Source organism: Penicillium cosmopolitanum, assembly GCF_028827165.1.
Source record: "Penicillium cosmopolitanum strain IBT 29677 chromosome Unknown utg000009l:1.0-9042332.0:1.0-9050551.0, whole genome shotgun sequence".
Classification (NCBI taxonomy): Eukaryota; Fungi; Ascomycota; class Eurotiomycetes; order Eurotiales; family Aspergillaceae; genus Penicillium; species Penicillium cosmopolitanum.
The window spans coordinates 1,136,935-1,150,401 of record NW_026622679.1 but is presented as its reverse complement, the minus strand read 5'-3'; the positions used below and the strand labels follow the sequence as shown (position 1 = coordinate 1,150,401).

At 50.0% G+C, this 13,467-nt stretch overlaps 6 protein-coding genes across 6 annotated transcripts; 3 read left to right on the top strand and 3 right to left on the bottom strand.

Moving 5' to 3' along the window:
- Window positions 1-1,514: 1,514 nt before the first annotated feature.
- N7509_008516 (slipin family protein) lies at window positions 1,515-2,684 on the top strand (the record flags this gene model as incomplete). Its single annotated transcript, XM_056633153.1, has 3 exons — window positions 1,515-1,695; window positions 1,761-1,878; window positions 1,943-2,684. 3 exons carry the CDS (start codon window positions 1,515-1,517, stop codon window positions 2,682-2,684), a joined length of 1,041 nt encoding a protein of 346 aa, XP_056483773.1.
- A 650-nt stretch (window positions 2,685-3,334) lies between these two features.
- N7509_008515 (uncharacterized protein) lies at window positions 3,335-4,411 on the top strand (the record flags this gene model as incomplete). The annotated part of the gene is made up of 1 exon (XM_056633152.1): window positions 3,335-4,411. One exon carries the CDS (start codon window positions 3,335-3,337, stop codon window positions 4,409-4,411), a length of 1,077 nt encoding a protein of 358 aa, XP_056483772.1.
- Window positions 4,412-4,705: 294 nt separating this feature from the next.
- Window positions 4,706-6,702, top strand: N7509_008514 (glycosyltransferase domain-containing protein; the record flags this gene model as incomplete). Its single annotated transcript, XM_056633151.1, has 3 exons — window positions 4,706-4,873; window positions 4,920-5,011; window positions 5,052-6,702. 3 exons carry the CDS (start codon window positions 4,706-4,708, stop codon window positions 6,700-6,702), a joined length of 1,911 nt encoding a protein of 636 aa, XP_056483771.1.
- A 570-nt stretch (window positions 6,703-7,272) lies between these two features.
- On the bottom strand, window positions 7,273-8,213 carry N7509_008513 (C2H2-type zinc finger protein; the record flags this gene model as incomplete). The annotated part of the gene is made up of 2 exons (XM_056633150.1): window positions 7,273-7,782; window positions 7,914-8,213. 2 exons carry the CDS (start codon window positions 8,211-8,213, stop codon window positions 7,273-7,275), a joined length of 810 nt encoding a protein of 269 aa, XP_056483770.1.
- A 655-nt stretch (window positions 8,214-8,868) lies between these two features.
- Window positions 8,869-10,724, bottom strand: N7509_008512 (cytochrome P450; the record flags this gene model as incomplete). The annotated part of the gene is made up of 5 exons (XM_056633149.1): window positions 8,869-9,964; window positions 10,053-10,210; window positions 10,242-10,265; window positions 10,323-10,538; window positions 10,590-10,724. 5 exons carry the CDS (start codon window positions 10,722-10,724, stop codon window positions 8,869-8,871), a joined length of 1,629 nt encoding a protein of 542 aa, XP_056483769.1.
- Window positions 10,725-11,543: 819 nt separating this feature from the next.
- N7509_008511 (putative C2H2 transcription factor) lies at window positions 11,544-13,433 on the bottom strand (the record flags this gene model as incomplete). The annotated part of the gene is made up of 1 exon (XM_056633148.1): window positions 11,544-13,433. The coding sequence occupies one exon, from the start codon at window positions 13,431-13,433 to the stop codon at window positions 11,544-11,546; it is 1,890 nt and encodes a 629-aa protein (XP_056483768.1).
- Window positions 13,434-13,467: the final 34 nt, after the last annotated feature.

The window sequence follows — 13,467 nt, the reverse complement described above, 5'->3', positions numbered from 1 at the left end:
CAAAGCATCCGGCCCTGCAGACCCGAAAAATAAAAGTACTAAGTGGTATTGATGCCACTGGCCAGCTAGCCACTTTGACCACTAACTAACTAGTACCTACCAGTAGTAGCTTTATGCGAAGGACCACCTGGGTAGTCTGCATATACCACGAACGGTGAAAGCTATCTACTTCGCCCAGCGTATTACGTTGATCTCCCGATGACAATAAGGACCAAGGTGGCAAGGGTAGTCACTGGCAGTGTCGAGCGTATGGTTGTACCAAAGCGCTCCCGAGCCAACATCCCCTCGACAAAGCCATCAATCAACCGATCAACCGATCAACCAACTAACCCGGTCCATCCGATCCCTCTACTCGTATACCCCTCTACATCCAACCCCCATGAGGAAAATGCATGGTGGGTCGATATCAACCAAGAAGTTAACTCTCGGCACTGCCCCCCCTGGCAACCCGCGGTCAGATCGATCACGAGGTTGGGGGGCCAGTTAGTGCCCAGTCTTTACGTCAGTTCAACCTACAAGTGCGAGGGAATTATATCCAACCAGAAAGGGTTCCTCGATGTGCTGTATCCGCTTGACCCGATCGGTGATTAACCTTCTGCGCAGCAATATTCGAAGCTTTGTTCGTAACTCAGCCTCTTCCAACGGCGGGTCGGAGAGAATCAGCCTCGCAGGAGCCCACCTCCACTTCACCCCCTGAGTTCCCAGTCCCACAATCACAGCTCTTTGGGGGCCGCTAGAAAAGATCTGGAAAACTGTGGGCCTCACGTGTGGAATGACGAGGGCCGAGAAATTGCCCAGATTGCCCAGATAGGGCCACCAGTGGTGCCCCCCCCTGTGCCAAGCTGCATACCAACGAGACTACCTACAACCTTGGAACGATAATAAACATGCGAGAAGAGTCGAGGAATGGGAATGGAAGGATTACATTCAGGCATTACTGCTACAACTGTATCTGTATCAGTCCATTGAAACATACTTCGGTGTGCCCGATCATATCCGCAGGACAACCGCCAGTGTGCTCGAATGGTACTCGTGTAGATTCTCGTTCTCGTATTGCCGAGACCAAGAAAACAGAAAACAGCCCTACCAAAGTCAAGCGATCATGGGTGTATACGTACGCCCCAGCCGGATAGTCGGCAAGCGGGAACTCGAAGGTGTGTTAGTTGTCAGTGGAGCATTCATCCCGGTGCTCTTTGCGCCCGGGACTCAGCCATCGGGGGGCTTAGAAAGAGTGGCCTTTGATGGTCTTGGGGATGAAGTTGAATGGACAAGGCCGAAACCGAACGAAAGGGTTTGCCCCACTGCGGAGAAGCTGATCGGATCGTAGCATTCAACTGGGCAGGCTCAGAGTCAGAGCTCTGTGAGGTAGTCTGTTAGTAGTAGAAGTAGTATTTAACTCTCACACCTTCCCCCCCTCCCTTCGGCCTTTTTTTCCCTCCACATCTTTGGAACTTTCCATCTTTCCTCTCACTTCTCAACTTCTCAGCCTCATCTCTTCATCACTCTATACCAATATGTCTACCAACGGCGCAGGTACCGGCAAGGCTCCCGCCCACCCCGAGTCTTCGCGCCATGATGAACGCGGTCTGGTCAAGGTCCAGCCCGCCCGTCTACAGGATCTGCAGCCAAAATATGCCGCTAGAATTGAGCATGACGAGGACAACCCCGACGCGCATGGATGGTATTCGCAGTTGAGTATGTGGTCGTTCCCTGAGCCGTCGCATCGCATCGCATCGCATAAAAGCTGACTCCTATTCTAGTCCACAGCCTTGGTGAATGTATCGGATTCTGTGGTGCCATTCCCTGCTGTCTCTGCTGCCCCAACCCCTTCAAGCCTGTCGACCAGGGTCAGGTTGGTCTTGTTTCACGATTTGGCCGGTTCGTACTACCTTAACTCCTCCCCCGCATTTGCACGACAACCCGCTAATGGAATATCTCATAGATTCGAGCGCTCCGTGGATCCCGGTCTGGTCAAGGTCAACCCGCTCAGTGAACATCTCACGACTGTCGACGTCAAGATTCAAATCGTTGAAGTTCCACGCCAGGTCTGCATGACCAAGGACAATGTTACCCTCAACCTCACCTCCGTCATCTACTACCAAGTTACTTCCCCGCACAAGGCCGCTTTCGGTATCTCCAACGTGAAGCAGGCGCTCGTGGAGCGCACCCAGACTACTTTGCGCCATGTGATCGGAGCCCGTGTCCTCCAGGATGTGATTGAGCGCCGCGAGGAAATTGCCCAGTCCACATCTGAGATCATCGAGGAGGTCGCTGCTGGCTGGGGTGTACAGGTTGAGTCCATGCTCATCAAGGATATCATCTTCAGCAATGACCTGCAAGATTCACTTTCCATGGCCGCCCAGTCCAAGCGTATTGGTGAGAGCAAGGTTATTGCAGCCCGTGCCGAGGTTGAATCTGCCAAGTTGATGCGCCAGGCTGCCGATATTCTGTCTTCAGCTCCCGCCATGCAGATCCGCTACCTGGAAGCTATGCAAGCAATGGCCAAGACTGCCAACAGCAAGGTTATCTTCCTGCCTGCTGTCAATCAAACTGCGAATGCACAATTGGCCGCCGCCGACAACGCAGGCGAGGGACCTAGCAGCCATGGACTCCAGCAACAAACCGGCATTCCTGACGATGGATTCCAACGCGCGATGAATGCTCGTGTTGTCGAGAACATCTAAACGACAGGCCAACTGGAAAACGCAGTCTGGTCACCGGATCTGCCTTGAAATGATGTTGTTTCGCATGAAGATATGACTCTTGCCTTCGGTTTGTGATTTATATTCCTTGCTTGCCCCTGGGGTTTGCGAGAAAGGCCGTCTGCCTGCGGTCTGGTCGCATCCCCCAGGGATTCCAATGCTCTGTACTATGGCTGGACTTGATTGGGCCCATGACGATACCCACCCTCTTTTTGCTTTATGATTACCCCTCAGTTCTGTATTTGCCGCATGGCTATAATGATAGTTTATAGTTTAATCCGAGTCAATTAACACTCCTATTCGTTGCCAAACAACATTGACATTATAATTATGCCTAGTACATTGATGAAATCAATAAGCTCTCATGTAGAATTTCACTTCTATACGAGAATAAATCTCTAGAATGACGAAATCTCCGAAAGAAGAGAGTTCATAGCTCCATTGTATGACAGTCGCACCGTCACCGCCTTGGGGAAGTGGAGGAGGCCCGCGCCAACGTGGATGATTAGCCGCCTCCGTTCAAAGTCCTGAAGCTGCTCCAACTCCTTGCATTCTTCCGTTCAATTTGTTTTCCGGTTGGATTGAAGGGTGACTACCTCTGCGTATCCAGAGACCTTTCATCCACTTACAATATGACTTCCTTAACCACAAGATCGACCACCAAACAACCACCATCCCCCAAACCCCCAACCGCGACAACACCCAACTTCGCCGACCCGAACTTCGACCCCGCCGAGTTCCTCAATGAATCCCTCTCGCCTTTGACGGTGGCATCCTTACAACCCAATGCTTCTCGAGTACCCGGCTCCGTGCCTCTGAACGAGCTGTCAGCACAAGTCCAGACCCTGCTCTCACAGATCAGTGCTCAGAACGTCCGCCTCTCCACTACCCTCTCCCAACTCAGCGATGAGATCCTTAGAAGCGGTGGACGATTGGCGTACGAGGTAGAAGTACTACGGGGAGAGACAATTGGCTTGTCAGAAACTCTGACTGATGTTCTACGCGACGACATCTCCAAATTCGTCCCGGTGTCCTCGACAGAGTCTTCCGCTGGTCGGAAGACAGACCCCGAAGAAGAGGAAACAGCAGGAGAGACGACCAAATCAGAGACTACAGAAAACGAGCAGGCTGCGGACACGCAGAAGAGTCCCGCGACAACGACAACAACGGACCCTGAATACATCAACAACCTCCGCACACTCAACCAGGTCCGATCACGACTCGAAGACGTTGTCCAAACGTTCGGCGACGCGATGGAATGGCCCTTGCCACCCTCCGAAATTTCCTTCTCCTCATCCTTTATATCTGTTTCCGGACCCGATTTGACCGCCGGTGGTCATGACCAAGAAGAGAAGGGCCAGGAAACCATGAAGAAGCTGCGCAACGAGATCACCCAACTACTGGATAGCGACGGGGCTGGACGGACTGGACTGGATGCAGCCACTCATCGTATCGAGACTCTACGAGCATTGGCGACGGTATGGAAGGGGTCGGCTGAGGAGAAGGCGCGACATCGGTTCGTGGATACACTGGAGAGGCTTGTTGAGGAGCGTCGGCGTATATTAGACCATCAACAGACGATTGCCGATCAGAATCAGCGTGGACCTAAGTCGCGGACTGAACAGAAACGTGACAACGACAGTGGGGGACCTGGTGGAGGATTGTTCCGGAATCTTCAGCGATTGCGGGAGGAAATCTACCTGGAGTAAAGGGAAGGAAGGGGAAGAAATAAAGAGATATTTCCAATCCATACAGAGTTTAATTCTAGAGATGTGCTTGATATGCCCGATGTGATAGAGAGATATGTAAATCGATACTGTGTCTAGCCATCGCCGGTGGGTTCCCTCGTGCACCGAAAACGGGCGCCGATCAGCACCAGTTGTCATCATCTCCCCTCGAATTGCGTACTTCCCTTCTTCAACATCCTGAAACAACCCGCCTTGAACACTCTACGATATGTTCTCCTCGCCCCCAATTCGATTCTGAGCTCCGGATCGCTGAGAATGGCCTCACTCAACCCGTCGTCCCGGTTTGGGGAGCCCAACTCGTCGGCTTCGACCGTGCTGAGGCAGCTCTATCACTATCGCCCACGGACACAAAGAGCCAAAACCCTCGCCCTCTCCGCCATTGCATTTCTTGTTTGCCTATGGCTGCTTTCATCCTCGTCAAGGGTAACTCAATCCCTCCCTCTCATTCATTCCCCATCCCTGATCCTAGCCGCAAGAGACAATCATATCTCCCATCGCTTGCTTGGCCGTCATTCGGCACTTCGTCATTGCGGCGAACCCACAGGAAACGCCAACGCCGAAGTCAATGTCAACGCCAACGCTAACGCAACGCCTTCTCTAGCAATCCGATCCCGATTTTTGGACCAAATTCCCATCCCGCCACCCATTCCCCGGGCGCCCAGAAGATGCGCAGGTCGCTCTTCCCTCCTAAATCAGGCATCACAATCAACAGCACCCTCCCTCATGATCTCGAAAAGACCAACCCGTCCCTGCACCTCCTGGTGCCCGCCACCAAGGGCTCCCGTGGCACATGTCGAACGCTGACCTCGTCAATGATCCTGGGATATCCGCCCCCAGTTATCATCGGATACGGACACGAAAGGCACGGTGCGACCGAGTTCGAGCGCATGGTGGATCGCATTATGCGCGTGCGAAATTACCTCCGCGATAGCAAGGCGGTTAAGGGCCGGGACTTTGTGCTCGTTGTGGATGCCCTGGATACATTCTTCCAGCTGCCCCCTCAGGTCCTCGTCAAGCGCTTCCAGGAGATCCTCCGCACGAACAATCGAAAGTTGCAGAAGAAGTATGGGTTTGCGGTGGTCCCGCCGTCGAAAACGGGGGCCTCCTCGGACCTAGTACAGAAGTATTCCCAGCGAGTCCTATTTGGCGCCAGCAAGATCTGCTATGCTGATTTGGAGGAAGACCCCGGTTGTATATCCGTGCCGGAGTCCTCGTTACCTCCAGATGTTTATGGTTGGAAGACAGATATCTACCCAGATGGACACAAGAACCGGCCCCGCTATTTAAACCCTGGCGCAGTCATCGGCCAAGCCGCCGATTTGAAACTGATCTACGACGAGGTTCTGCGTGTGGTTGAGCAGCGCCACAAGAAAAACGGCGACTACCAGGCTTTGACGCAGATGTATGGTCGACAAGAAGTGGTGCGGGAACTGGAGCGTCGCCGCACCACCAATGGCGCCAAGGAGTGGCTTTACAATCTGATTGGGATCTCCGATGCATCCAACCTTACAGGCATAACCGTCCGACTGGAGACGGGCCATCGCTACGAGTACGGGATTGGAGTCGATTACAAGTCCGAACTATTCTTCAACCAACACATGTCCCGAGCCGACGTCGAATGGCACAAATTTGGCAACATCACCAAGTCATCCATGCTCCAGGCCCAGTTTGGCGTCCCCCGAGAATCCCGCATGCTCCTCCCACCGGACGTTGCAGCTCTCCCGAACCCATTCAATCAAAGCCGCCTTGCAAAGCAACAAACTAACATCCCGGAGTGGAACTCCACTCTCGACAAATTGCCCAGCATGCATGACCATACATGGAATACACTCCCACTCATGACAAACCCGCATTCCGCCTCCGTCCCGGTCCTGGCACATATGAACGGCGACTCGAAACTGCGCAACGCATGGTGGGAGAAGATGTGGTTCTTCCCCTGGGGGCGAGCCTTACTACGAAAGTACGTGCGTGCCTCGCAAGGCTTTGAAGCCGCCCAGTCCGCACTTCTAGGCGGCCAGGACTTGTGGGATGTCCGCGGTGGACGAGGTGGGCTCTGGACCGACGATGCGAATTGGGTCAAACTTTCTGAAGTCTGCGAGGGACAGGAACGGGATCTTTTCGACGATGATCTTGGCCCTTGGTCGAAGGAGAATGGGGATCCGGATTCGCCTGTCTATAATAAGTTTGGAAAACTGGTTCGTGGTAAAGGGCCTGTGGATGAGGAGGATCAGTTTAATTTTGACTTCTGGTGAAGTTAGTACACCCTCTCTCTCTCATTGTTTATTTTTTGTCCGAGATGAAGGAGATCTCGCAGTGGGACTCTGTTTTCATTATTCACCTTACCTTTACCTTGTGCACGTTCCTCATCCTGGGACACTGTTCTGCTTGATACCACATTTCGTTTTGGCTTTGGGTTATAGCATGGTTGTTATGCTACGTGGCTGTGTTTGGCGTTTGGGGCGTTTCATTGGAATTGTATCATAGAGTTGCTAGTTTTGGTGTTCAAATTCGTGCACATACATTTAGCAGAGAATAGATACTGCGTTACCGTATTACCTTGGGTTTATTGGAACAATGTTGGTAGATTCTTGTCATTGAGTACCTAACAAACAATATGATCAATGTCCGGGAGTCAATCATCGACTCGACCTGACACTGGCACGATTGTAAACCCGAAATCATCCACACATATTGAGTTCAACTCCCATTCGCACTCCCATTCATACTCCCATTGATGGACACCGTCATACAGGAACACCATGAAACGCCTTCTCTCATAATACATCACCATAACTAGAGTTAGCGCCAACTCCACATCGAACCTAGAAGGCAATGAGACCTCGTCCGGTGACAATGCCATGATACCCTTTCTGAACGTTCTCAAATCGCGTCATTCCACACGATTCACTCTCAAGATGCGAGAACAAGGCAGCCAAAGCAGTAAACTGCTTGTCACAGCTTCCCAGCTTGTTGGGACAGTGATAAACCTTCTGCTTATGAACAGGCGAATTGAGATGTGATCTCAGTGACGATGCAGAACCGAACCCCCGGTGACAGTAGTAGCACTCCCAGCTATTGCCATTGTAAGCATTCGGGTTGACTTCCCACTTGTTCCGTTCTTCATCTTCTTTCCAGCCGATTAGTTTGTTGGTGATCATGCCGCTGCGATCATTCTCTCGGATAACCTTGTAGATGGTTTCGCGGTTTAGCGTTGGAGCGTTGGGGCACGCGCCCGACTCGAGGTGAGTACATGCACCACTGGCAGTGCCGAATGAAGACTGGCAAAAGGGACATACGACTGTCGTGCCGCGGTGAATCTTGGAATTCAGATGCTGGAGATAAAGGTGGTCAGTTATGCGCTTGATAGGGATGAGTTGAACTTGAAACAAAGTGTTTTATCAACCTCGGGAGTCGTGCGTAAATCAAGCAATGTAATGGAGTCCAGAGAAGTAGTAGAACGTACCATGTGCAGGTTATTCCTGTTCATAAAGTGTCGATCACAATCAGGACAGTATCGCTCGAAGTGCATCTCGGCCCGCATATGCTGGTCTCGCGCAGCAACCGAAGTGAATTCACTGGTACATGTTTCGCATTCGTATCGAGGCCAGTGGTTGGTGGCGTTCATGTGCTGCTCCACAGCTCTATGTGTGCGGAATCGACGATCACAGGTCTGGCATTCGGCCCAATGGCCATAATCGTCCATGTGTTCATCGCAGTCTTCTTGGTAGTAATACTCATCGTAACAGCTTGCGCATTCAAACATCTTGGAAGGTGACTCGGTGAGAAGGAGGGAGATAGATGGATGGAAGAGGATGAGAGGGGAAAATAAGGTCAAAGCGGGGGTGGTTGTGAGAGGAAGCTGGTGAAGTGGAGTGAGCGTGATCGGTGACAGTAATAAAGGTTCAAGTCTACATCCAATTAGATGGGCGGGGTGTTCCGTGCAAACGAACGTAATGCAAACGTCAAGTATGGATCGAGATATGACGAGTCCATTAGTGCATTAGTCTGCTTAGGGCATGGCTAGTATTAGGGGGACGAAATTGGTTTTGGCGAACAGAATTCTGGGATGTTTAGACTGTTTATTGACTATATATGGGGCCCGTCGCGGTTTTGAATATGACGAAAAGCAGTAAGAACAGTGGAAAATGGAGATCGGAGATCTGAGATCTTAGCGGAGACGTGAGCGGTGTACAATTCAAATACCCTGATCAAGATTTAAATGCTGTATGTATATAGTAGATGCAAATGCATGCAGATGCAGCTACCACACCATCTGACCCACATCAACAAACAGACTACAAACTTCGACTTGAAGCGATGTGTATCCTACAGCATATTACTTATCGGAGATGATAACCTGAATTCGGGATGACCTGAATGAGTTGACTTAACATGATATAGTCCGGGTAAGCATATAATCAGACACCTTTCTCCACTGGCGAGTTGAGCCACTGCTTTTCAGAGTCAAGAAGACCCTCTTGGAGCGTCCATTCCTTAATTACCATGACCTCTCGCTCCTTTGACCTCGGCTTGATGCTTGCAGGGAATGGCTCCGGCATACAAACAAACCCTTGGGTAAGACGATCAGCATCTGGTATGATCTCGTTCCCATGAGAGTCCTTAGCGGGCTTAATCGTAAAAGCCCAAAGTATGCCCGCCATCCCAAGGAAAAGACTCCTTTCAGCGACATGGATCCCTGGACAAATGCGACGTCCTGCCCCAAAGGTAAATGCATCTCGCTTAGAAGGGTCAGGATTAGCTGCGGCATCGCCGAAGCTTTGGAAATCATCTTTGTAACGATCGGGATTGAAAACCCGGGGATTTGGATGTCGTTTTGGATCCATACCAATAGCCCAAACATTGTTCAGCACACCCGCACCCTTTGGTATTAGGTATCCCTTGTATTCATCGTCTTGAGTGACGGCGTGAGGTACTGCGCCTAAAATAGTAGTCGGCATCCATCTTAACGTTTCCTTCATGCAGCCACGAATATACTGCAAATCCACAAGGTCGTCCATCCCAGGCAGTCGATTTGGACCAACAACCCGATCGATCTCTTCCTGTGCTCTGCGCTGAACATCGGGATACAGTAGCATAGCTTGCACAAAAGCGTAAAGTGTACTTGATGTGGTGTCGGATCCTGCCTCCAGGAGAGTTCCGGATATGTAGGCAGCCTGATCATTGCTGAATTCTTCCTTCTGCTGCACTTTATACATTCCTTCGCTGAAGCAAGGCTTGATGATATTCTCCTTGATGTCAGATTTTGCCTTCATCCAATGGTTGAGATAGAGTGCTTTTTCATTGCGGTGCAACTCTTTAGCCTTTCGTTGGGCTGGGATGAGAAACTCCGGCAATTGTCGCAGAAACGGGAAAAAGTCGATAATAGCAGCCGTCCCTGTTTGGTTTATTTCTGCAAATTCGGAGAAGCCGTCAAAAAGCTGCATCATTTTTGGATCTTCATAGGTTGGAGTTCGCCATCCGAAGACCATGGTAGTTGTAAGTGCATTGGAGTATCTGAGTATAGAATGGCGGGATATTAGTACGGGGTCATCCATGTTCGCATCTTATCCTATATTGACTAGGCGCTGCAGTAGGAAAATACCTTCGGATATGATTCAGAAAATCCTGCGGCTCATTAAGGAATTGAAATAACATCTGCCGATTTTCCAATATCTGATATGGGAGATACTTTTTGGAAGTTGTTACATTCAACAAGGAATGAACCATTTTGCGGAACTGGTGGCATGTCAGTAAGCACCCCTGAATATGGTGAAGGATTTCAAGCTCATACACCGCGCCATTTGGGTCCGTAGCCCTTGAGAAATCATTAGCAAAGCTCACAAAATATGCAAATGATAGAGTGAAAAGTTACCATCATGAGTAGCCTTAGGTTACCGCTGCAAAGTGTTTGCCCAATGTACATCTCCTGGCGATCTGAATAGATGCCACTTCTTTTATCGAGGAGATCCTTGACAGCTTCATCGCTTGAAAGAACGACAAGACACTTAGTTCCAAGTATGAGACTGTAAACGGGCCCATACTCTCGGGCCCATCTTTCAAATTGTAGATGTGCATCCTTCGAGGGCATCTGTATGGGTTTTGGTTAGAAATATGGACCAAGAAAGACCGGCTGACATACTTGATGAATGTTTCCCAGGATTGGCAGAGTTGGAGGGCCCGGTGGATAGTTCTTGGGCCGTTGGCCAATTGATAGGATACGGTATACAATGAACAGGGCAATCAAAGATCCCAGAATAAGAGTTATAGGCAACATGGTGACGTGTGAACCCGAGCATTTGATTCGAAAGAATTTTCCTCGTATATTTCACGCTGCTTTTATAATTTTCCGTTGTGAGGCCACACATGTATCTTCGCATCCTAATCATGGGGATGTCGGAAAACATGTGGGATGATATCGGGGGCTGTGGGATGGGTCGGACGCGGAGGTGGGGATAAAATTTATTGAGGGAGATCCATGTCTTGATTCGGGAAATATGACGAACAGAAATATTTCCTATGAAGTTTAATCTGAAAGGTTGGATATAATGTGTATTTAAAGTTAAGCGATTATTTTCTTTGATTTGAACCTGGATATTTTTACTAGTAGAATGTACACAGATATCCGATAAAGGGTGGAGGCATATTTCATTGTATCAACATTCATATCTGAAAAGTTTGAAAGCCCGTGATCAGGTCATTGACTTGTCGCATGCTAGTTTGGTCGTATTTGCTCAATATTGGGTCCAGGACCGAGTCATTCAGAAGGGATATACTATTCTGAGGTAGTAATTCGGCTACGGCGAGTCGATCTGCCATAAGGTTCGCCAAGAGCCAGTACTCTGCACAATAGCGATAGAACCCGTTCCTTTTCCACATAGTTTCGGGTTGGATATCGTTTTCGTCAACCAGAATATGCGGTGAAGTGCCTGAAGAGCCCATGGAAGTAAACAACTGCCACGACGTGTGCCAGTTCGCCAAGGTATGACGAATTGAAGTCAGGCTTTGGCACATGCTCACCGAGTTCCGGTATTGGAAGATCTGAGAGTGAATCGCTGCGACTTGTCAGTGATGCATATGGCTACCACAAGAGAAATCACTTACCAGAGGCCATCGCGAATAAATTCAGTTGGCCCAAGGATGCAATAGAGTGCCGCATGGTCGGTGATAATTCAGGTTGAGAGAGCGCCTCAAATGCGTGCCGGAATGAAAGTCCCCAGTATGCGCTTCCGGCTGGCAGATGGAATCGGATCTTTTGATGGCATAGATCTGCCGTCTCCGCTTGGAAGCATGCTTCTGGAGTTGCCATATTGATATTCATCTCCTTAAAGACCATCCGAGGAGGTAGATTATTGAAGATAACGAATGCAGTGTCGAGTAGAAATATCCATGTAAATAGTCGAATCAGCTCTTCCCTTGCGGCGAACTCTTTCCACTGGAAATCGGCCCTGACAAGAGTTGCATAGTTTATATGTGTTGCGGTTGTGATTCCGATATCTCTTGCAGTAGACACCAGATGGGCAAAACGGAATCGGCGGATACGGCTTTTGCTGCTGTCGGTTCCCTCCCAATTCTGATAGAGGCAGACTATGTAGGCAGCCTGAAGGGCCTGTAGCTTGGGGCGATGAATAGATATAGTACTACTCGAGACCGGATAGCCCAAGTCACTGTTGAAGTCATCATCAATGAAGACTATCTCCTCGACACAATTTAGCCACATTCGTGCGTCTTCATTATCTGGCATATCAGGAGAAACACAGGCACCCATGAGTGCCATTGCTGCCAAGAGGGCCGGCTTTGCTGAAACCGTGTCAAATGTAGGCCTATGCACGAAGTTGACGTTGGGGTGCCAGATAGCCCAGTAAAAGCCAAGGTATCTTCGAAGATTCGCAGGCGAGAAGAATTGTAAGCATGCATTTTTGAGAGATGATGACCATTCCAGAGTCACAGGGCTGTTTCGGGGTTTTACAGTGACCACCTCTTCAACCAATAGAAGAATCTCGTGGGTCTTGAGCGAGAGCGGTTCGTTTAACCAATTTTGTGAAATGGAATCAGAACTGCCGGCGTCGCTGATATTATCCAAGAGAAGAAGGGAGACTGGACTGGATTTCGAATGGGGTGGTGACAAGATGGTGGATGTGTGTTGTAGGATATCAAAATTCTCAAGCTCCAATGCCGAGGCGACCTGTTCTCTCTGTTCTTGTGTTCCGCAGTCAAAGCTCAATAAGAGCCCCGTGTTACTTGTGAAGCGGTCCAGGAAAGGCAATGAATAGCCACATGTAGTATTGTCAATGAACTGAGCATCGGATGTGAGTTGCGCATAATCAGGCCAGGGTAGGCTGGAACAGTCCAATGCGCTTTGTCGAAACAAGCTATCAAATGGAGTTGAGCTGAATGTTCCTTGCCCCTGGCTAGACATACCGAAAGGCGTATCGGAGCTAGTAGATGGGGTAGCATCGTGACGATGTTCGTTTGAGACTAGGGCCGAGGCACCCTGATCAACCGCAAGGGCGATCTCGTCGGAATTCGGAGTGGAGTAGAAGCAAAGGACGCCCTTTTTGAAACATGCTTGACACGGCTGATCCGCACTGCACGCCTTTTTCTGGCGGACACATCGGTCGCAAGCGCGTCGTCTTGCCCCTGCTTTTGATGGCCCACCCCCACACGTTCGTAAATGGCGTTTGAGTACATCACCTCTTTGGAAAGAGCCGTGACATGATTTGCATCGAAAGGGTCGGTCTGAAGTATGGGAACTGGATATGTGGCGACCCAGATGTTCGCGTCTTTTATACTGCTTATCGCATATTGTACACTGGTATTTCAAGAGCCTTGGTGATGACTCTTGGGGTGCAGTCGCTCCCTGAGAAGTGTTCTCGTCCGACATATTTTCCCAGCGATAAGAAGTCATCAGGATCCGTGGAAAGAGCCCGGGGCTACATTTTGCGGGGCGAGGAATAGAGTTGGCTAGCTTGTGGTGACGGTTCATGGCTTCGGTAGTTGTGAGGATGGTGATTCTAATT